Here is a 25,219-nt window from a genome sequence, read left to right on the forward strand (position 1 = left end):
TGACACAAACCAAATGCAGTTAGCACAGTTGCTGAGGCAACCGACGATATTTTGCCCAAGGGTGTCTAAAATAAATATTAATATTCAAAACTTTCTTTTCTTTGAACTTCATAAAGTTTTCAAGGGAACTTAAATATGAAGATAACTTTAAAGTAAACAAAATTATGTATTGTATTTCTCCATAGTAATATTACAGTATATCTCACAACTCTGATAGTCGAGATTTTAACACTAAACCTACCAAGACCGGTCAAATTAACATGTTTATAAACTTTTTAAAATTAACACATATTTAACCCTTTAAGGAAGAATGGGACACCGGTGCTCCAAAAACGAAAATATTTTTTTCTGACAATTTATAGAGGGCAAAATAACTTTCTATAATGATTTTGTTTTTGGGATACCGGTGTCCCACTCTTCCTTTAAGGGTTAAATGGTACAATGTCGCTATCAAACTTTATAGATTTCTTAAAATATTATTATTATTTTTTTTATGTTCTGGACTTTTTCTGCCATTTTGTACATTTTTCAGTATAGACATTTTTATTCAGATTAGATTGTGTATGAGAAATATGTCCATTCAGACGCTTCAGTCATTTGCACCGGGCGGGACTCGAACTCACAACTGTGACAGTCGTGCCGGGGGTCACACCACCCAAGAGCCGAACGCTCTTACCAAATGCACTACGGACCCCCTATTACTTACAATATGGATGACATATATTTTTAATGGTTTGAATTCTAATTTTATCCTCTTTTTCAAGAAATATTTGTTGAATATCATACCTACAGCGGTCTGTCATTTGACCGAGCTTGCTAGGAAGAGCGACCAAAAATGGTCGGTAGGTTTAATTTTAAGATTATGTGAACATCAATTTTAAATTTATAGATGAAGTTCGCATTTTATGAATTTTGACTCTTTCGACTCATTTGGGATTTTTACTCTTCGGGATTTCAGCTCATTAAGGGCTTTGATCCATTTGGATTTTGGCTCCTCAAGACTTTAGGGAAAACTGGGGCACCACCAAGCACGGGGTACCACCAAACACTGCGATCTGTTAATCGTATATTGAATATTAGAGGATAAGATTGATAGGAATTAATAGGCACTATAGGGATGCTTGCCCACTGAAGGAATGGTCGAGATAGTCCAAGTAGTTTAGAAATAAAAATTAGTGTTTGGTGGTACCCCATGTTTGGTGGTGCCCCAGTTTCCCCTAACCCGTTCAAGAATTTAATTCTGAATTTTTGACCCATTTGGAATTTTGGGTTTTCGGGACTTTAACCTATTCGGGATTTAAGCTCATCGAGATTTTCATACATTCGGGATTTTGGCTCTCTAGGGTTTTAATCAGTTCGGGATTTTTTTTGGTTCTGTGGAATTTTGATTAATTTAAGATTTAGACTCTTCGGGGTTTTGACCTTTCGGGATCTTAACGTTCAGTATTTTGACCCTTTCGGGATTTTGACCACTTCAATGGGATGTCAATCCATTCGAGATTTTGGTTGTCACATGACACTAAAACATTACAAAATAAGACTACAATTTTATTTTTCAATACGATCCTGTAAAATTATGGTGGCTTAGTAGGATGATCGTGTAATTTTATGTATGGAACACTTAAAAGTTTTATACTTTAAACTTTAGTTAGTCGTAACATCTTGATTATTTTTAGGAGCAGCTTAATCGAAAAGACTTGTGAAATGTGTGAATTTTATAATAAAAGTGAAGTATTTTATAGGAGACCTTTCCACTTTATTGAACTTACATAAAATGCTTGGAATATATAAAGCTTTTACAATTTATTGTGTTGAGAAAACCATTGAGAAACAACCACTTATTTTGTCCCATTCTGTGTGGTAGGTTAAATGTCGAGAAAATCGTTAAAGTCAACTGCTTGTTTTTCCACCGTTGTGTTTGAACACGTACATACAAATAGTACATAAAGTGAGACATGCACTTATTTATGATGCTTTTAAAATTAGATGAAACATTAGTGGTACTCGCGTTTTTTCGTGTATGTCAATATGTGGGCACATAAAATAAACATTGAACAAATGAAATTGAATTGATATAAAAGAAACCTTTTCGTCCCGACCGAAGGTTCTTTGTTAATTGAAAATTGTGCTAGTGAAAGTTCACCGTAGGAGATCAGAAAGGGCCTTCCTCTCTTTTTGTTAAAACTTATTAAGGACTATGGGAGTACAAACCACATAAGCCACAGTTTGAAGCTAAAAGTGATTAAAATGTGCCTTCAACAGGCATTTTGAGCAAAAAGCCACTTTATAGCATGGATTTGTAAGGTATATAATGCAAAATAAATTGTTCATGTTCAAGTGAAAGTCCAGCTGAAAGTAACTTCAGAGGATAACGCGGTTAATCGATTGTTTGTGGGGCAAAAGTCCTGCTGGCTAATTTATCATCGGTTGAGGTAATACGATTAAATCCTCTCAATTTTAATTGGAAAATATGGCTTGTTGGCTTTCAGCAAAAGTTGATACCCATTTTGTGAATTGTTGTATTTATCACAGTCGAATGAAATTTATCTGGATTTCTAATCCAGTTGATTCAAATGCCAGTATCATATCTTCCTAAATTAATCACCCTTCTTTATATCAATGGAAAATATAGAGTATTATTATGATAATAAATTAAAGATAAGACAACTACCCTCTGTGCCGTCAAATTCATGAGACTCCCTTTTTCCTCTCCATCAAGATAAAACTGCGAAAGGATAATTAATACATTTTTCGTGTCAAAAAAGGGAAATATAACAGAAAGGCCATTATATCAAGTTACAGGGTTGTGGCCGAAGTCGCAGGAAATAGTGAAGCAGTTACACTCATCAATTTGTTGCCAGACACACAATATCAACTCACTGTCGCGGCACTTTTCAACGGAAAAAAATTCAGGAGTCGACCGATAGTATTTCGCACATTGGGTGAGTTTTCTTTTCATTTCTGCAATTTTTGAAATGGACTAAGAGGGAGATTTTTTATCTGTAGAACCACCAAAGTCGTCAGCACATCAGGGATCGGGTATCGCGGGGGGCCCATTTAACGCAATAGGCCCTCCGATGTCATCCCAGGGATTCCCAGATGCCAACTATCCCATGATTGGGACGTATGATGAGTTTGGCAATCTAACAAATAATTCTACTACAAGAGAACTTCCAACGGTAAGTTTTCTTTTTTAGCACTAGAAAGTGATGGAGAAATTTAATAATCATAGAAAGTGTTTAGTAATGCCTCGAGGTTTAATCTGTTCTCAAAATCAATAAGACAATTGCTGTAGTTTTAAAATTAAACAACGTAACATAAAGCGTTGATATTAGGTTTTATTCTCCTTTTTAGGCATTAGGATAATTCAAAGAGCTTTGGGTTATGTAAAGCTTAACCTAAAAAAAAATCAAGACATTATATTATGGGACAGATTCTCTAATGTTGAGAAACTTCATATCATTGGATCTTGGGACGACTTTTTGGAATTTAAGGATATACAGTAGAGTTCCTCAAATTTGAATATGACATTTCTCACTCCTCAAATTTAATCAATATTTTCAAATACGTAATGGAATTCATGTAAAATTCACTTTTCCTAATTAAGGGAAATAACTTTAGAGAAGTTTATCAATTTAATTTGTTGTTAAATTGGCGAAATTTGTTAAGGACATTAACATAATACAATAATATTGAAGAAACACCAGAGATAAATACAGTCGAATTTCTCAAATTTGAACGACCGGACGGTTGCATTTAAAATGTAAAATATGAGGTTATGGAAAAGAAATTTTGCATGGACTCTGAATTAGAACTATTTTTCTCTGATGTTTCCTCAATATTGTCGTATTATATCAATTTCCTCAACAAATTCAACCTATTTAACATCAAATTCAATTGATAAAATTATCTAAAGTTATTTTCCTTAATTTAGGAAAAGTGAATTTTAAATGAATTCCGTTACGTTTTTGAAAAGGGACAGATAATCCTAACCGGCTTATGTAGGTGAGATTCTTAACGTGAGCTAACTCGGAGTGCATGCAAATTCGATTTAGAGCTGAAGTTGGGAGACGCCATTCAGTTATCTTGAATAAAATTCGTGAAATTATACAAATTTTGTATTTAAACCAAAATATCAAGGATTTGGATGAACTGACAGAAAAGTGATATATGGGTGAAATGTAGACCAGAATGTTCTCTATAATTTTCTCATAGAACATGATCTCATCGATTACTCAGAAGTCAAGATAAGCGAGGTCTTTTGTTTCTTAACTCGTTTTTTCATCCAGAGTTCCCCAAGTAGTCATTTGTTGAACTTCAACTATATCAAAGAATTGTTGTATTTTGCGGGACTTTCCATTTAAACCCCTATTTTAAGTGTCTTGGTGGAGTAGAGGCAGTCAAATTGGCATCTGAGTGATTTCAAAGCGTTATTATGGGAAAAATCAATTTTTTCACACTTAAACGGCAAAATCGGAGTGATAGCGTAGTCTGAGTGGAAAATGATGTATGGACGAAATGTAGAGACAAATGTGCTCTACAATTATGTCGAAGTAATCATCAAAATCGGTTTAGCGACAGTCGAGATAATTGAGGTTATGTGGCGACTGTGGCGCCCCTGGTGTTGGTCCCACGAAGTTCAAATATTCTAGAAAGTTGTAGCATTTGGTGAGATCTTTCGTTTAAGCCCAAATTCATCAAAATCGGTAACATAGAACCGGAGATATGATTTTTTGAATGTTGTGAACTTTGACCCCTCATATCTCCGGTTCTATTGAAACCACAGCGCACATACGCACCATTTTGGAACCGTCCTAGACTGGACTACAACATACTAAAATTTCATTAACTTGCACAATGCCGTTTTTGAGAAAAGTGACTTTGAATTTCGATGAATTTTGACGCTATCACAGCGCCACCTGTGGTGACTTTTCGAACTTCCATCTGAAAGTGCTCATCGAGACGAAACCAAAAAGGTAAAATTTATGTCGCTATGTTAATTAGAACCGGAGATAGAGGCCGGTCAATGTTCGAACTTTGACCCCTTATAGCTCGGGTCAGGGGTTATGGATCGACTTAAGGTTTTTTTTGTTTGATAGGTATAATCAACGGCTACAACATACTAAAATTTCATCCCGATTGCATAAGGAATTTTTGAGTTATTTAACTTTTAAGATTTAAAAATTTTCTTTAAAAAAAAAGCGCCCCTAGCGGTGGTTTTATGAACTTGCGATGTTAGAAGGGGAAGTGGCATTTCACGAGAGCTTTCCAAAAAGCCCTCACTTTTTAAATTCTGACAATTAGAACCGGAGTTATGGCCATTTTAAGAAAATTTTTTTGGACCCTTATAGCTCGGGTCAGGGGGGTCGGGGGACCCTAAGTTTGGTACTGATGGAAAGCTCTAAGGCCCAGCTATAACATACTAAAATTTGAGCCCGCTCGATGCCATAGGGGCGGAGCTATTGAGAAAACAAAAAAAGGGGGGTCTTCAAAATGGCGGAAGGAGGGGTGGGGGGGTGGGGGGTCAATGCACCAAGTTGCAATTTTCATACGATATTTAACCTTTGCCGAAAACCGCAAGTCGATATCTTTTTTAGTTTAGGAGCTATTAAGCTCCAAAGAGCGGCCGGACGGCCGGCCGGCCGGGAACGTAACTTAGCCCCCCATATATTCGGAATCAGGAAGTGGCGAAACACATTTTGGCCAAGTTTGAGCGCGATCGGACGACATGAAATTTTGTTAGGATTATAGTAGGTGAGATTGTTAAGAATCTCACCTAATACTGTTCAAATTTGAGGAACTCTACTGTAGTTCTAATTCAGACTCTATGTAAAATTTATTTTACATAACCTAATATTTTACATATTGAATGCAACCATCATTCAAATTTGAGGAATTCAAATGTGAGGAACTCGACTGTATTTATAACTTAACCTCAAAACAAATGGTCATATGACAACAGGGAATTTCTAAGATCAATGTAATATTGAGTATACTTTTTCAGTACAAAAATCGACAGTATTTTTATTACAGAGTGTAATAAGAACTACAGTTTTTTTTTTAATTTAGCAAAGATCTGTTGTATTTTCGAGGTTAAAATTTGACATATTTTAAATTTGAAGAATATTTAGGGCATTTTTTATCTTTGCTAAATTATTGATCAAAAAGTCTTTGACACTGTGTCTGTATCTAAAATGATTGAGTCCCACTAAATACTTCTTGAATTTTTTAGGTTCGGATCAACATAACCTAAAACTTCTTTGTATTAACCTCCTTCTTTTTCAAATATGAATTAGTTAGAATAATAGGAAGATACCACTATTGATATCATTAAACAATAGAAGAAAGCATATTTGTGGCAGAAATTTTGAAGAACGAACATGAAAAATTTGAACTTGAAAACAATCTATGAGCAAATTGGAATACCCGGAAGTAAAGAGTTTCAATTTGCAGGAAAATTCAGATTAAAGTGAAAGTGGACATGATGGAGATTTTAAGAGAAAAAATTAAGGCTCAGTTAATTTCAAAAGATGTTTTAGATTTTCAAAGCTTCAATGCCTCTTTTTCCCTCTGAATCCTTGGTTATTATCCACGTAGAAAAAGTGCAACATAACCTGACATAACCTATTAGCTGAAATTAGCTAAATAAAATGAGGCCTAATAGTCACGATGAAAGCAAAATATTGTTGAAGTAGAATTTAGTTAGAAGAAAGTGGAGCACCTTTGAAATTGGGATTTTTCACCAATTTTTATATAAAATTGAGCCTTATCGTGATATAATTTAGCTGCACTAATGGATTGAGAAGCTAAATTTTATTATGATATGGCTCAGTTCCACTTAAACATAGGAAAAAAATCCCAATTTCAAAGGTTCCCTACTTTCTCCTACATCTCGAACTCAAAGTTATATAATCGTTGTTTTTTTTATCTTGTGAACCTCTTGGAGCTTAAACGGTAAAAGATATCAACTTCCGGTCTTTGATGACCCAAAAAAATGACCAGTGATAAGCCCAGATAAACTTGTAGTAGCTGAGATTCTTTACAGGCGAGCTCGAAATGCGTGCAACTCGGGGTGTTCGCTACTCGGAATGCGTAAAAATTCGATTGTGAGTTCAATTTGGGGGTAAAGAATCGCGTCGGGCAAACTGTTCTTGTCGGTCAAAATAGATAAAATTGGCTCGACGCGATTCTTTACACATTTTTGATTGCAGCTCGGGTTAGGGAACATCGAAGGAGGAGTGCGACCCACCATTGGAAATGTCTCAATCTCAGCTACAACATATTACAATTTAAAGAAAAATTATCGTCTAGTTTTCGAAATATTGGAAATCGAAATTTCGAAAATCGTTTTTTTTTGATTAATCAAACCTTCGATTAAATCGTATGAAATTGGCGTGACACAAGGGTTATAGTACTCCACGTGGGTTTTCCAAAACAACAAAACTTTTCAAATTCAGATAATTAGAACCGGAGATATGGTCATTTGAAAATTGAATTTTTGGCCCCTTCTAGCTCTGGTCAGGAGGGTCGGGGTTCGGGGTACCTTAAGTTTGGTATTGATCGAAAGCTCTTAGGCCCAGCTGTAACATACTACAATTTGAGATCGATCGATGCCATAGGGGCTGAGTTATGGCGAAAATGAAATTTAGGGGTATTCCAAAATGGTGGAAGGGAGGGTGGGGGGTGAATCTGACATCACCTACTTCTGGCCACCTATCTACATTCAACCTTTGCCGAAAACCGCTTGTTGTTCATTTTTGATTTTCCTCAAAAGTGACCCAAACTTCTTCAATGATTTTCGGATATATTTTAGAGGTAGTCCGGGCTAACATTTCGTCCAAACATACCTATGATCGGAAAATTCGCCATTTTGAATTATTGAAGGTCAAATGTCAACCACTTTAAAGGGTCCATTTGCCAACCGATTTGGTTAAATTGGGTTTTTTTGGAAATGTATTAAAATTATGAACCCGATTACATCGGTCTTTATCGGTAATGCTCCGGTTATGTGCCGATTTTGAAATATTTTTTTTTCGCATTTTTTTTTACTTAACCTTAAGTTTGTTCCCGAGCTAGTGGTCAAACGGTAAGAAATATTGATTTCTGGTCTTCGATTACTCCACCATAATTTTAATGGCTTTCGCATTATCTATAAACACGAGAGGATCGCAATGCAGGGACTCTTTGCCATCTTTTTTTTTATAATGTAAAATATCAGACATATAACAAGTCCTGACTATTTAGAATGTTTCTAAAGTATTTTATAAAATTTGAAAAAAAAATAAGTTTGAATATTTTTTTTAATTTTGGAGACATTTTCGGTTATGAGATAATCTTATTTTTCGAGGTTAGGCCATACATAACCTCCAATTCTATAAATCAATCTAACTAAAGTCAGTCAGTAAAGACAAAGGCTATTAAAAAAAATGCTCCTATTTCAATAGGAATTAAAAAAGAATAATTTATAGTCTTTTATTTCTTCAAAATGATTTTTCCGTAATTAAAAAAAATGATTTTATATTTTCCAAAGAACATTATCTTGACTGACTTAGGGTAAGTGTGCCAAATTTCGGCATAGTTGCATGCAAGCGCCAAGGTCTCAAGTTTTAAATGCAATATTATTAATACAAATTGAATATTTTTATTACTTCTTCCTAAGGAGTGTTGCTTGGAACCTTTTAGACAGTTTATCATCTTTACTTACTCTAATCATTCTTAATACATTTTAAAATAAATAAAAATGTTGACATAGCTTTGGTGCCTTATTTCAGCCACCTTCATTCTCATAGTTCTTTGCCCATCGGGAATTCTTCAAATGTCTTTTTTACGTCATCTCATTTGTCGAAGCTACATTTTTTGTTATTCTTTTGCATTGTATAATCTCCAGAGTGTGTGAAAACCAAAAATTCAAGAAAATTCGAGGAACAAAAAATTTGGCCGAAATTGTAAGCTGGCCGGAATTTGGCACACTTACCCTAACAAACAGTCTGAAAAATCTTTTGTCAAAATAAATCCAGCTCTTCTCTTCTCTGCAGAGAACAGTTTAAACGTTAAAAAGAGTTTAAATCTGGATTCGTATCATTCAGAGGACTTTTAATATTTTTTTTTAGATTCGTGGAGTTGAGGTGGGCATTGTAGTGTTAGTGCTGTTTGTCTGGGCTGGAGCTATAGCTCTGTTCTTCAATCGATGGGGTAAAATCCGTATGCTGCTTCCATATCAACCTGATTATAAGCAGGAGCAGGGCCTCAAAGTACCCGGAACGGGTGTTTGTTCTTCAGGCGCCTGCAACGGACAACATTCTCATCAGGTGAGTTCCTGTTTTTCCCCTTAGTTTGGATTTAAGCTCTTAACAAAAGCTCCATTCTGTATTGAGAAGAGTATCTCGGGGTTAATTTGAGAATGTGTAACAATTGCTATCATGGGAAATTATGGAACAAATTGAGAGAGGAATTGTTGTCAAGAAACATATCTCAAATTATATCTTAGTTTATAAAATAACATTTTGAGAGTTTCAATTATCATAATTAATCACTAAATTGATGTTCTTTCCAAGGCTTATTAATTTCTTGAGACGCTATTGAAAAAAAATAATACAAAGAAAAAAAAAACAAGAATTTCCAATCATAAATCAATTTCACTAAATTGAAATTTCATATGAATCGACAAGTTGTTGCTTTACTACCACAATAATTTCATGCTAATCAATGTAAAATGTTTACAGATCGTAATTATTTCAAGTCATTTTGGAAGTATTTATCCAAAATGACTGTTGACAACGTATTATTCGAAATACAGAAATTTATGGTCAATTGCGTGTGATGAATAAATTGGACATTCAATGAGAATTTTCTCTTTGGGAAAAAAAGTAATAATATATTGGAATTATACTTGGTGTAACTTTTGATATTTCCTTAATTTAATGTCACTGACCTGATTTATTATCATTACTGTAGGATGGTTTTGACTCCCTTTAATACTTTCGTGTCGACATGTCATTATGAATCCCTGTGGGAGATGGATTTTAATAATATTTCACATTCTGTACTGCCCTTTTGTAATTTAAGTTATTGTTAGTAAATTTTCGACAAAGGAGCATGAACATCAAATGTATCTGAGAGCAACTAATATGTACAAGGAATATACAACTTCATAACGAATTCTGCACAGTAGAATTCGAGAAAATTTTATCTTACTTAGTTGAGAGCTTTATGATACCTCCTGGCTATTTCTCTTTGTGTGAAAATAGCAGAGACATATCATCATATCAGGTTTTTTTCCTCGAAATTAGTGCAATATGCTGTTACAAAATATTACAACTGTTTCTGAGAATAATTAATTTGTTGTCGTGCTGTAAAATACAATGAAAAATTTAAGAAAAGAGTAAAGAGAACTCAAAACTAAAGCATTTTTTTTGAAACTTTTTAAAAATAAAAAATCATAATAAATATCAAAATAAAAAAGTTCGAATTCATAGAAGAATTTGTTTTTGTTAGAGAAAAAAGCTGGAAAATTTGCAGTTTGCTGCTATTTTAAAAATTTTTAGAAGCCTTTTAATCGTCGCAAATTATTCTAATGAACTTAAAAAGCAAAAGCAACAAATTATTCTTAAATGATCTGAAAACCTGTCATAACTATTGTAGAAAAGAAGTAAGAGAACCTATAGGGCAAAATTTGTCAAAATTGATAATTTTTTTTTTCAGAAGCTAAGAAAATATTTGAGAGATTCAATTACTGTATTCTTATTGGAAGCTTACCACTCTACAACTTCACCGAAAACCGTTTTTATCTCCTAGTTTCCGAAGGACTCAAAATGCTAAATAGCAACCCATTTAATTTGTGTTTTTGATTCAAATAGATTAATTCCCCTTAATAGTCTATTTCTAAGTCAAAATTTTACAAAAAAAAATTCGACTGATAAGAATCTAGAGAAGTTAAGCCTTATGGCTAAACCTTAGGAATGAAGTCCGTATTAGGACCTTCGAGGGCGCCCCCATAAGTCTACTTTGGGGCTATTAACAATGCCCTAATTTTTCTTTTCTTCAAAACGCATCGTGAGATTTTTTCATTATTGGATATGTTTTAGAGATTATCCAGACGGACATTTTGTCCTTATACGAAAATACCGTTGAATCCGATTCGAATTCGGTCCAATTCAAATCCGATTCGAGTTGGAATCCGTTGAAAAACTGATTCCAATAACTAATAACCGATTCCGATGATTATTTTTTAACCGAAATTCACTTATATTACTGCTAAAATAGTTTGAACAATGTTTTGAGTAATTTATGGATCAGTTCAAATCGGTTGAGAACCGGTAAACGATAAGGATACGAAAGTATTTTTGAAGTATAGCATCTAAGTTGTGAGTTCGAAAACTTCGCAAAATTTGGGACGCTTTGCTATTCCTTTTTTATGTTCCTTGATTGAATCTCTTAAAGTTTTAGGTGCAAGAAGATTGAAAATTGCTACCTGTGGTATAAAGTTTAAGCCTCGGTCTCTTTTATTTAGGAAAATATGGAATTTTGAAATTTTCGGATTGTCATATTTTGTCGTAGGTTCTCCAGATATATTGATTTTTGAGTAAAATTCAATCAGTGGTTTGTTTCTGATTCATTATCGGTTCAAATTGTTCCAAATTTGTTCGGGATGTGAAAACCTCCCTAGTGAATGCAATTTTGCTTCAATTTGTTAATGAGATAAATGTGTTCAATAGAGTTATCAACGCTAGAAGGAATTATGGCGACTGTTGAATAGGAAGGAAATTGTCCGCTTGCATAATCTTTCGACAATATTCACGCCGTTTTTGAGATATTCCAGATAAACATTAATTTAGTAAAATAAATAAACATGATGAAAAAAAACTTCTCGCTTATTGTTATGCCATGAAATGGATTTGAAACTATTTAAATATCAATAAAAAGTTGAGTTTGTGAAATGATATTGAATGAAATAGGAACATAAAAGTTTTATGAAAAAAAGAAAAATAAAATATTATTATAATAGCTGCTGCACTATAAAATTTCATTTTAAAATATTCATTTTGCAATAAAAAATTTTACAATAAGAATAGAAATTATATTGGTTTTAGAATCTAGGAAGTGCTTATATTGCTATAGTGCTTATTGCAAATACGTTTCATGGTATTACCTAAATTTTATTTATGGTATATATTCATTATTTCTCAGAATGAATTGTATTTTATTTGCACGAAAACAATTAATTCACCTTTGAAGTATTTACTCCATTAAGGAGATGTTTTGCTTAATTAACATTGTATCTTATCCAATTGATGTAGCGTTTGAATTTTAGGTATAAAGTCTACCTAAATTCTTTTGAAAACCCCTTTGAGAAAATGTATAGAAAAATAATAAATAAAGGTTTAACATGGCATACAAATTATTCTGCTTCATAAAAGGCTAAAGAAGGTAGTCAATTAAATTATGCATAGGGTCAAGTGGCCACTAATTAGTCACATTCTACTTTCTGGCTTGGTAATTTAATTTGGCTCAGTATTCCTATATGTGAAGTTTAGTTTAGTTTTACTACAAGAGTTCCACACTTAATGGCAGCTTAAATAATTTTGTATCTTCATAGTTTTCTTCAGTTCATTATATGAGCTTCAAACTAAAAGTTTAACTATTATACATTAATAACTTGTCTAATTTCCTATTAGGCAAGATTTTGCTAAATTTTGAAAAATCAGTACAGTTGCTTGAAAAGACCTAGATTTCCGGGAATAAGAAGAAACTAGTCTGAAGTTTGTGTTACGTTCTTTAAGAATTTCAATACAGAATACAGTGATTTTGCAATTCTCAAATTTCGCAATATTGATAACATTTTATTAAAGGTGGAATTGAATATGGCGCTGGCAGATAATTACAGAATTAATAAATTAATTAAAATGGCCAAAAAGTGGTTACAGAGGTGGCCAAAAAGTGTGAAATTTTTTGTAGTGGATGCATTAAGAAAAGTTAATTTCACAAACTTATAGTGCAAGTACCTCTTGATTGTTTAATACCTGGATACCCTGGATAGATAGGGGACTCTACGGTGATGGCTACTGGATTTGAAATCACCTCACAAAAATTTTCTAAAAAAGTTTAAATCAGTGAAAATAATTTTCTAAAAAATACCTTTCCAATTGATAACTAGAAAGTGATGATAACTTTTTCAAACTCACACGGAATAACAATCCTCATAAAATATAAAAACATAGTTTTGTCGAGCGAGGAGAAGTTTGAATTGTCCAAAGAAAAAACGACCTTGTATTTAAATATAATTTCTTAAATAAATTTATAAATCCTTGTAGCCACTGAAGAAAGTCTATATCCGGAGGACCGAAAGCTCTGGATTGAAGAAGTGTTCTTTTTTGTGGGGTGACTTCAAATCCACTGGCCATGTGCCCATCACCGGAGAGTCTTCTATCTATACGTATCCCGCCAGTCCTTCATATTAACCATGGATATTTCTAATTTGGGTCCCGGTCAAAATCCCAAAAGCCACAATCCCGAAAGCCAAAATCCCGAACGCCAAAATCCCGAATGGACCAAAATCCCGAATGGACCAAAATCCCGAATCGGCCAAAATCCCGACAGCCAAAATCCCGAATTCTTAAAAGTGTCATAGCTACACCCACAATTGCATCCACACTTGCTGGAGGCAACTTCTGTGTCTTAGGAACTTATTATAAACATTTTCCTCCATATAATTTCATCCCTTTCAGGATTTTGAACATTCGGGATTTTGGCTTTCGGGATTTTGGCCTTTTCGGGATTTTGGCGTACGGGATTTTGGCTGCCACCGCTAATATATACCCTAAATGAATTGATTTTTGAAATATTTTAATTTTGGAGTAATTCCTAATGGTTAGCTGTGTCTACGAAAAACTAAATCGTTTAAAATAGAGACCTATTGATACGTTCTCTCAACTATACAAACCTTCGCATTGATAATTTGAACTCTTTTATCGCCGCGTGTTATATGTCTTCCATGAATATATTTTTCGGAATATTTGAAAGACATCGTACATTATTGTTATAATTTAATTGTTATAATTTCTTACCAGTCAAGATATTTTGGAAGATTTAACTTAGGATTGGATTATTAAAAACAAGAGACGTATTAGGTTCTGAAAGAGCAATAAAATTGGTTGCTATTCAGGATTCTGAGACTTTTTGAAAGTAGGCTAAATCTTTGGTCTGAAGACGGCTTAAGTCGACTTTTCATTCAAATACGACAATACCCTTCAATCATTCTTTCTAATGATTTTTTTAAAGTTAAGAGATAGATAAACAGCTCTAGATAGAGCAGATTTCTTAACCGATTAGCGCAAATGTGGATTCACTTGAAACTTTTTCGAAATTCGAAACTAATGTGAAGCGGTATAAATCAGTAAGGATCTGGTTATAAGTCTATAACCTAAGGTATTTTGGATCATTTTTTGAGTGATATATGAAACGATATATGGAACGAATCTTTTATGGAACGGTACTAAGATTTTATACAAAATTAGTATATCTCTTATTACTGAAATGACCAATAAGTGGACCTTTGACCCTATGAATATCGTGGGATTAAACACAAATGCTTTCGAACTTACTATAAGAGAAATGAGCTGAACGGTGTGAAGGTATTTTTAAAGTTAAAAAGGAGATACAAAAAAAAAAGAAAAAACGTAGAAAAGTCGTATGCAAATCTGACCTAAGGATATTTTCCTTTTTTTTTTCTTTGAATTCCTTTTTTTCGCTCACTGACTTGGAAATTGTTCTGTATAAATAAAAAGAAAAAGAGTTTAAGAGAACAAAAAGAAAAGAAAAGTTGTCTTGATATAGAAAGAATGTCTAAAGGGAAAAACTCTTGAACTTCCTCTCTCAATTTCACACTCGTGGTATTATGTTGTCTCAGGAGATGTTTTTTTTTTTCATCTTCAAACACTCCAAAAGTCTAAAGTTAGAGAATTTAGTGAATGCGTTGATGTTAAAATTGTTGCGTGAGTAAGATACACTCAAAATGCCAGAATGGAGGCTTTTTAGGGGTGGGATGTGGATGGTTGTGAAAGAACAACCAAACTTCCCAAGAGTGAGATGTGTACAAGATTGATGTGATGGAGGGAAATGGTTATGTGGAAGGAGATTGGTGTGAGATTCTGAATCACGCAATTGACTTGTCTGATGCTGCCCTATGAGGTTTATCTTCCATTCCCCAAAAGTAGTTTGTCCCTGAATTAGAAAAGAAGATTAAAAAAAAAAAAAAACAGAAAGCAATTGTGGTAAAAAGCAAAAAACCCTGGTCTTCCTGAAGTTCCTGCCGAGGTGCGAGGGCTGTGGGCTCCTGGATCGATGTTTCCACTGCCCACGACGCTCTCGGGACTCGCGCGACTGTGGCTGCCAGTTTGCCTTGCTGCATCGCGCGGATACAGAGAGCTAGCACATGGATCTGTCCGGCAATCATCCCAGGTCGCACCTCACGCAGCAGCAGCGCATCCGAAAGTTCCGGCAGCAGCGCTACTCGCGTCACAGCACGAGGTGCTCGCGGGATCAGCCGGTGGGCATTGACGAAGATGTTGAATTGCGCGTAAGTGAGCTGAGACAAGTCATGCACCCACAAAAAATCATCGTCACCTCTCTGTGTTTCTTTTTCGTTTTTTTTTTACTTTATATCACCTCAGACAATCATACAAGAAAAAGAAAAAAAAAACAAAAAGAATACAGAGAAGACATCCTTAATCCCATATATTCCCTTTTCTATAAACCCATTCGACAGATCATGTACAGAGCATTGCCTTAGGGACATTTTCTTCTCTGTTTTCTCCATTTCCTCCCCATATTTATAAGGATTCATTTCCTTGAATGATATGCTCATGCAATCCCATCCACTCTGAAAGCTTCCTTTTCGCATTATGTCTGAGCATTTTTCCAAACTACTGGGCAATCATAAAAGTCCTTGTTTCATGATAGTGGAATGCTGTGAAGATAGAAACCAAGGGGTGAATAACACGAGAAATTATTTAAGTGGCGCAAGAACATAAAAATTACATTTCATTGTTGGGACTAAGTATGATGAAAGGATTTTATGTGGTTCGTGGCACATGGTGTGATACAATTATCCTAAATTGTGCTTCGAAGCATTTCTAACATTGGAAATTACTTAAGAAACAATAGCAAAGTGAAATCTTGCAAAGTTTATTTCTATATACATTTTTTGGTTAGTGAAATAAAATTAAAATCAGTAAAAAAAAATCAAATTGGTCAGACAATAACTTGAAAATTACGGCACTGTACAAATGAGCAGTAAAAGACTGAATTCCGTTAGCAAGATCAAATTTGAGGAGCAACTAAATCAAAGAGAAAGAAGAGGTTTTTTGCAAGTATTTTATATTATTTATTATATAAACTAGATCAATTTTTATAAAGATTTAGATTTAGTACTCACCAAAATTTAATATTTTACTGAATGAAGTTCATCTTGTACTGACTACTGATCACTTGATTTTTTGCTGACTAAATTAAATGCTGTAGGGTGAAAGGAACGTCTATTGACACTTTAAGAACTCGTGTCAGCACCTATTGACACCCTACTCTATATCATTTTTGATACGAAATTTGAATATCTCTGTTTATAGTAAAAGGCATATTACAGAAAAAACGTTATATTACTTATATTTTACTAGATACATTAAATAATTTTCAACATTTTGATAAAAGTGTCAATAGGGGTTCCCTGTCGAACAGACGTTCCTCCGACACTACTGTTTTAATTTTTTACTGATCAAATTTAATATGACTACCCAAAATTGACATATTAATGACAAATTTTAAATTTTTACTGATCAAATTTACTTTTCCGAAAAATATTACTTTTTTTGTACTCTTTCTTTCCAAAATTGATCGGAAATATATCTAAATTTTTGAACTCCTAGAGTAAAGACTTAAGACTTTATAATACATATTAAACAAAAGAAACTCAAGATCTAAACATGGCTTAAGTTTAAAGTCATGGCTTAATAAGTAGTTGTAACGAGCATAACTCTATTTTTTTTATTTCTAAGAAATGTTAATAGCCCAAAGCAATCATCAATTTAACTTTAATTTTGTTATGTTCTGAATAGTTTTGTTGACTAAAAAATAGGCCACGCCTGCAGTAATAGGTGACACAGGGTAACCTGGTCTTACTTCTAAGATCTGAAATAACTTCAAGTTTATAGGGACTATTTAAGGTCTTTAGAGTAAAATCTGAGTAGTAGACCTTAACTAAGGACTGGGGTGATATGATAACTTCTTTTCGATAGTATTGACTTCATTTTTGTAGCTAATATAAATGTTTATCAACTGACACATTTTTTAAGAACGGGAAAGTAAATAATCTAATAACGCTTTAAAATCTGTCATTCACTAAATCGAGCAGATACAGATTTATCAATATTATCGATTCAATATCGAAAAGTTATCCTTCCTTCCCTGCATTTTTAAGCGTGCATAAATAGCGGACGAATAAAGTTGTCTGATGCACCTCTTGCTTTTACTTCCGAATATTGTAGAATAGTAATTACAAATCCATCGATATGTTTAATTTAATCAGTCATAACGCTTTCGGGTAAAAATTAGGTTTGCAATTCGTTTAATGCTATCACTATATTTTATATAAAACACAGCGTTATATAAATTCAAATTATGCTTCTATCAATTGAATATCGCTGAAATTAAAATAAAGTTAGTCTCATCAAATTATTTTCAAGTATCACAGGGATTAAGGTTTATTGAGAGGAAAATGCGGTCCTTTGTTGGAAAGGTTATGACCTCTACCATATATGCAAAATTTTCATTGAAATTGAAAATGTGGCTTCTGAGAAGTTAGACATTGAATTTTCAAAAGTCATTTTTTTCGATTTTAGTTCTGTAATGCTTTGATGATTTGAAGAATTGTAGTAGTTTTACAAAAAAATTCTAAATAACCCAAAATCTTTAAATTCTTACTATTAGAACGGTAGTTTATAACTTTTTAAAGATTCATTTTTTTATTAGTTTTGGCTCAGGTTTAGGGCGATTAAAAGGAATCAAATCTTTTTACTCCTCGAACTTAAAGAAAAAGCAGTATATGTTATCAGTTATTTTTTTTAACTTACCGTTCTCATCAGAGATATCAACTTACTGTCCTAGAGGGAAGGGGCCTCCCCTAAAAAAACATTATCTGGATTTGTTTTCTCCTTTTTTCCCTAAACCCAACCACTTCCTTCAAAACCATGTTTGATTTCTTCTCGAAAGCGGCTCCAGCGATTTTGTTTATTTCCGGATATATTTTAATGGTTTCACGCAAACATTTTTTCGATTTTTTCCATAAAATAGACACTTTTGATCGAAAAAAATTGACGTCGAATTTTCAAAGGTCAAAGTTAAACCACTTTGGGGAATCTTTTTTTTTTAATTAATTTGATTAAATTTAGATTTTTTGGAAAGGTCTTAAAATTTCCAACCCGACATAAATATTACAACGATTCCAAAACCGGATTGTACCGAACTTAATTGACAATAAATCAGTAAAGTATCCGTACAATATTTATTTTGTTTTGAATTTTTTATTTATTGATTGTAGGGGAGAACCAGCATATTTGGAACACTTTTTTTAAGTTTTGGCTTTGAGACATTACTTTCAAAACTCAGAAAATGATCTTGAAATTTTGTATAGCGCTTAATATACTCTCTAGATTAGACTTTATTAAAATAACTCGACTAGTGTTTTTGTAACATTTATTTAAATAATCAAAGAATGATCCACCGCATCTCAAACTACCCGCGTCTCAAACCTGCAAGCTCTCCCCCACAATTAATAAATAAAAATTTTCAATCAAAATAATTAAATATACAGGTAATTTAATTATTTATTGCCGATTAAGTTCGGTACAATCCGGTTTTGGAAAAGTTTCAATCGGTCGAGTTGGAAATTTCAAAATGTTTCCAAAAAATTCAAATGTAGAAAGTCAAGTAAGGCTTGTGGCTTCTAATATACAAGTCAGTTGGTAGAGCGCCGTTTAGTTAACAAAAGGTCTTTAGTTCGATCCTAGGTGGAAGCAGGAATTCCTCCTATCTCTACTTCGGAGAAGACTGAATGATTTAAAAGTCACTTGCTTTGATTAACGATTCCCTGTACATTAATTGCAATTAATATTGAACAAAAAGTTTGCAATTTCGCACAATATATACAAGCAGGCTCTCCTTTACATATTTTTCGATCTATAGAGGCTAAACTGTAGAGATATCGACTTCCGGTCTTCGGTAACCCCCCTATATGCCTTTAATTTTTTTTTTTGAAAACAGACCGAAACAGTTTTCAATATCAAATTTTCGAAGATTAAAGTTAAACCACTTTGGAGAGCCTATTTCTCAATTGATTTTCTTAAATTTGGTAAATAAATGGAAAGTAAAACGAAAGTAAACTTTTATGGACGAAAAATCTCGCGAAAAGTTAACTTACGGAGAACTTTATTTCGTGAGTTTGGGCATTCCTTAAAGCTGGGACGCTTTGTCATTTCTTTGTATCAAACACCTTACATAAATAAAAATTTGAGATTGATTCGTGCTAATGCGGCAGAATTATTGAGAAAACAAAAATTGGGAATATTTCAAAGGGGCCAACATCATCAACTTCATTCTCTTCAGAAGTAGTCTATGGTGGACATTTTTGCTCATATATAAAAATGCCATTGAATTATTCTAAATAGGGGAGACCGGGGTAGAATTATTCACGTATAGCATTAGACAGTGGCACCTTATAGTTTGCCTGGGATGGAATACTGAGGAAACCACTCCCTATTCTAAATATTTATTGAAATATTTATCAGCTTCATACAAATTATACGCAATAAAAAATTTCATTTGGTGGCTAATTCTACCCCGGTCTCCCCTAATGGTTTTTCAAGGCTAAAGTCTAAAATGGCTCAAACTTTTAGCATAGAGAGTGCATTTCTCGATCGAATGGGCTCATATTTCGCGTCATTGGAAAGGTCTTGGAGTATCTGATAAAAGACTGAGTTGGTCTTAATCGATTATGAACCAAAAGATAATTTCTGTCCAAAAATTAATTCTATTACTCCTTAGCTATTTTGGACGATGTTTTGAGTGATTTGTAAATCAGGTTAAATCGATTGTGAACAGATAAACTATTAAATTTCGCTAAGCATGACGTTTTTCCATCCCTTTTGAATTTGCATAACTGCTCAAATGCATTATGTATGATGATAAGAGTTCCATCATACAGAAATATCTCAATGTGAAGTAATGCCATTTGCACTATGATAATTTGAGTGTTAATGGAAGCATAAGTAAATATTGTTGTGCATAATTTGAAATGTAATATTACGGATAGTTTGCAAAATTGGCAATTCCTGGTCAAATGGGATGCTGTTAAAATATATAATATGCACACACGTTGTGCTTCTCAGGGCTTTTGGTTATTTTCATATTGAATTTCCGATCTCATTTACCACCAACCACAATATTTCCTGTTTTATATTGGTATTGTTTGCAGATATATGTCAGGGGAAAATGCAATTTTCTATTAATGCGCCTTTGTAAATTAGCTTGACCTATTTGTACAGATTATTTTGTAAATATTTCGGATATTTCCAATTTATGTAAGTACTTGGTTTTTTTTGCTTAGAATTGATAAGTTTTACTGTTTTTTGCAAAATACTCTTTAATTTTTTCTCCTGCAACCATCTTTCTTGCAATAATCTTCGGTAGTGAAATATATTTGAAAATTAAAGAACCATTTTTATAGCCACTAAATCCCTAGTCTCTATCTTCTAAATCATCCCACAAGATCCCCATATAAAGTGCCAGTGACTATTTATGAGGTGTAAAAATGAGATGGACTGGGATTAATTTTGCAGCAATTGCCAGACGTGTTATTTGCCCCTTGAGAAAATAAAATTCATCCCTGTATTAGTGAAAAATGTACATTTCCCACTCATGACATTTTTATTAAAAAAAAAGATGAAGCATTACATTATGTAATCTTTTAATATAAAACCTTGTAATAATGCTAAAAGTAAGAATAATACTTTACGATTTATAGGTAGAATAAAAACATAATGATGGTTAAAAATCCAACTGCAACTTATAAAATATGTGAAGATGTTAGCGAAATGACAGACAAAGTAATTGATTATTCTTTTTTCTCTGTACAAAATATTCTTAGCATTACCTTTATATATTTATATGTATCTGCCTTAGAGCACCATCAGTGAACGCATACAGCAAACAAAAAACGCTTTGAAGAAGTTTTATCATTAGTTTTGGTAGAATGTTTTTTCTTTTGTGATATTTCTACTAGAGAAATTGTCCAAGACATTTTTTTTTTAAATAAAAGAAAAAAAGTGATATTAAGGAGAATTTTTTGTATGATAGAAAATACAATATAGAAATTTACACCATTTTGCTGCTATATAACAACTGTGAAAAAGTATGTTAATATTTTGTGATGGAAATGTTATTAATTTAAAATTTGCACCACAATTTGACTCACAAAAATTTTGTACAAACAATTAATTACTGTGTGTGTACACGGCAAATTTAAGATTATATATGTAGCACCCAAGCTTCTGGTAAATTTAATTAGAAAGCAACATAGAGGCAGAGAGAGAGTACAAAAGGAGAGAATTGGATGATGTTTACTTGAGAAGTTAAAAGTAAAAAAAAAGAAAAGAAAAAAAAGAAAAAATCACACTGCTGTATCAACACAAATTTTCATATTACGTGATTTTCTTGTACTGTTTTTATTTTTTTTAATTCTTTAAAATTTGCTGGCTTTCAATTGTACTGATGAGAAAAAAAAAAGATTAACTCTTAGTTCACAAATGTAATTTCACCAAATAATTCACCAAACAAGAAACAAAATCTTGATGATGTTTACCAAGGGGCTTGAGTGATTAAATTTAATGTCTATCTTGTTAAACTTTCAGTCGTATTTCCGACAACATTGGCCCGAGGAGCAATCCACGGTGATTGAGGATCGGTGCACAAGAAATAGGATTAATTCGGCGATTTTTGTGTCGTCGGAGGGAAAAGGATTTGACTCAATTGAATTCTTGAGGCGATACGGCTCCCAGAGTGTTCTCTGCCGGAAGGCTCGCAGTGCTGAGAACATTACTTCGGCGGATCAGAGGGTGAGTCTTCATTCCAAAATTGTAAGTACAGACTAACTCTTCTCTCTATACTATCAGCATTTGGTCAATTTCCACCAAATGCATTTCAAATCAAGAGCATCAATTCTGGACATCTCCATCATCATGTAATTATGTGTTTGTTTTACATTGCCACTTTTGCAATACTTTTTAATATATACTTACTTTTTTATATCTTGGAGAAAGATAAAATATCAAACCTCTTAGCATAACTTGATATAGCTATATACTAATTGTGCTTTAATCTTAGAATTTGCATAAAAGTAGTATTTGAGCTCAAGAATAATCCTCAGAAATAAAATAATAATAAAGCTGCCTTTTGAGGAGTTTTGGTTAATTAAAAGTTATATTTGAATATTTTATTTGTTCGGCCAAACTATTCTTTCTAGTTTATTTGTCAATGATTCCTTATGCCACAACTTAAATTAGGAGAAAATGTGACTAATCGTTGTAAAGGTTTCGACCTTAGCTACTACGATTTAAATAAAATCGTAAATAAGGATTTCGAAATATTCGACATAGAATTTTTGAATCGAAAATTGATTTTTCGATTTTAGCGCTTACTGATGATCGTATATGTTTCCGTACAGAAGTAGATCTTGAAAAATTCGAAAATCTATTTGAATATCCAAGAAAGAAACTTTTTTACTTCCTAAGACTTTCGCAAGGTAGTGGAAGTTACATCCTGTTCGAATTTCGAAGTGCTCAAGTGTCAAAATGTGACGATCTTCACATGTTGTGAGGAAAAAAACAGAACAACAACTTTTACTGTTCTTGCCCCAGTATTTAATCACTGAGTAACTCTTTTTCCAGATTTTTAGTGTGATATTTAATAAAATTTCCCCATCTTGTTCGAAAATGTAGTATGAAAATTCGAAATTGAATTTGAATTCTTCGAACTCCAACGACTTTTTGTGCAAATAGAGTTCCATTTACCTTTATCAAAGACACTATTGGAGAATCAAAATCTACTTCTGTTTGGGCTCTATATAGGCTTTCGGTGTTCTGAAAAGTTGTAACGCTTCACGAAACCTTTGTAATATCATCATCTAAAATCAAATTCTGCAATTTGATCCACAGCTATAGCAATTTTAAGATTCATTTATTAATTTCTTATTTATTACTCGGATCAAGTGGATATGGGAGTCATTTTTTAAGGTATCAGGCCTAGCTGTGAGATACTAATATTTAAAACCAAACCGTGCCAGTTATTTATTCAGAAAAAAATTGGAGATGTATACCATAATGAAAGAAAACCAGCTCGTCGTCGATATCATTTTCCGTTTTTTGCCAGAATTATTTATACTAAAAAGAATCAACCGGACAGCTGGAAAATCAATTTATTGGGGTATTATAAACGAGTGTCAAGACGTGTATTTGGGCTCGAAATGAGGCTGCAAATTACATAGGACCACGAAAGCTGAGATTGTAAAGAATCTCAGCTAAAAAGACTGCGCCCAAAGTAAAACGCCCCTTTAAGTATTTTGCCAAGATTGATGGGAATATATTATCATTGTATTATACACCAAATTTCAATGAACCTTCTTATACTTGCTTTTTTAATAATCTCCTCAATTTTGAGATAAAGAACGCTTAAATATTTAAGTTTATTTTAGTAATAACAATTAATTAGTTACAATTATGAGCCAGAAGCTAAAGACGCTTCATCAATACCAAGATTACCTTAAAGTTTTCTGTGTTTAAATGCCTTAAAGCTACTCCCGAGCAGCTTTAAAATTAAAAAAAACATTTAGAATTTGAAATTTCCCTTTTTAATTTGTAATTTTAAAATTTCACATTTTAAAATTAAAGATTTAACTTTATAATACACAGAAAAAATATTTACGATCAATGTTTGTAAAAAAATAGAAAATTTTATGAACTTGTTTGTGGGTTATATGATTCACGAGCATTTCGTAAGTCTTTTATAGGATTTCACAAACATTTACGAACAATTTTGCAAAATATTTTTTTCTGTGTAGAATACGGATCAAACTTTTAAGGTCGATTTAAGGATTTACATCTTAAATAATTTACCAAAGAATTGAAGGAAATATTGAATAACAGTATTAAGTACAAGCCTAGAACTTTTAAGAAATGTATAAGATTGCAGACGAACATTAACCCTTTAAGGACGACTGGAACACCGGTGTCCCATAAAGAAAATAATTTTTCCTGACTACCTAAAGTTATTTTTTCTTATGTTTATACGTAATTGCAAAGTAGAAGGTTGAAGGAATCTAGGATATTTTTTACAAGTCTCTAGCTATTTGCTATCTAGTAATTATTTAAGCTCAAAAATGGCGAATTTTTAAATTCTGAAATTCATAATTGATTTTATTTATTTTTTATACTTCTAATATTTTTTAAGCAAAGCCTTTTTGGCAATAAAAACTACAATACTCATACGTTATAGTTTTCATTAAAGCGAAAAATATTATTCATTGGTATTGTCAGAAAAGTTACTTAAATTTTGGGCTATTTTTGTCGCTATCGTTCATAGAAACACAAAATACACCGAATAAGACTCTGTTGGACTTTCCAAGGTTAGACGTAAGACTTATCATTGATTATGTTTTTCAGTTTAATTTTAATTGTTGATTTTCAGTCCGTAAAAAGTGTCACGTCTTTAAAGGGTTAATTTCAATACAAATTAATTTTGGTTATATTTTGATTTTGAAAAATTAAAAATTTGAATTTTCAGATCGTAAATGGACGAGACGTTCCCGTGGACATTTAAAAACTAAAGAAATTGCTAGAATCATTTTCTTGAAAACTTCAAATAAATTTTGTCTAAAAACGTTCTCTTTAAGGGGAGGATGGCATATGGAAAAGTAAGGAAAACGTATCCCAGACAATGTTTTTATTTTAATAAGGGAGGGAGGTCATCAAAAAACGAAAGTTGATACCTCTTACTGTTTGACCTCTATAAAGGTCACAAGTTGTAAGAATGCGGATTGTTTATATTCGTCTTTTTTGAAATCAAGCAATAATATTTATAATAATAATATGAAGCGGCGGGAGACGTGTGAGGGAAGTAA

At 32.8% G+C, this 25,219-nt stretch overlaps 1 protein-coding gene across 3 annotated transcripts in view; it reads left to right on the top strand.

Moving 5' to 3' along the window:
• The window catches only part of LOC129801196 (uncharacterized), a 53,515-nt gene that overhangs the window by 26,589 nt on the left and 1,707 nt on the right, over positions 1-25,219 (top strand). The window contains exons 3-6 of one of the 3 annotated variants that reach the window (XM_055845994.1): positions 2,797-2,942; positions 3,007-3,179; positions 9,111-9,308; positions 21,957-22,181. In XM_055845994.1, coding sequence (XP_055701969.1) covers positions 2,797-2,942; positions 3,007-3,179; positions 9,111-9,308; positions 21,957-22,181 — 742 coding nt within the window. The remainder of the gene's footprint in view (positions 1-2,796; positions 2,943-3,006; positions 3,180-9,110; positions 9,309-21,956; positions 22,182-25,219) is intronic. The other 2 variants (XM_055845996.1, XM_055845995.1) reach the window with 2 other exon arrangements.

This window comes from Phlebotomus papatasi, chromosome 2 (genome assembly GCF_024763615.1).
Source record: "Phlebotomus papatasi isolate M1 chromosome 2, Ppap_2.1, whole genome shotgun sequence".
Lineage (NCBI taxonomy): Eukaryota > Metazoa > Arthropoda > Insecta > Diptera > Psychodidae > Phlebotomus > Phlebotomus papatasi.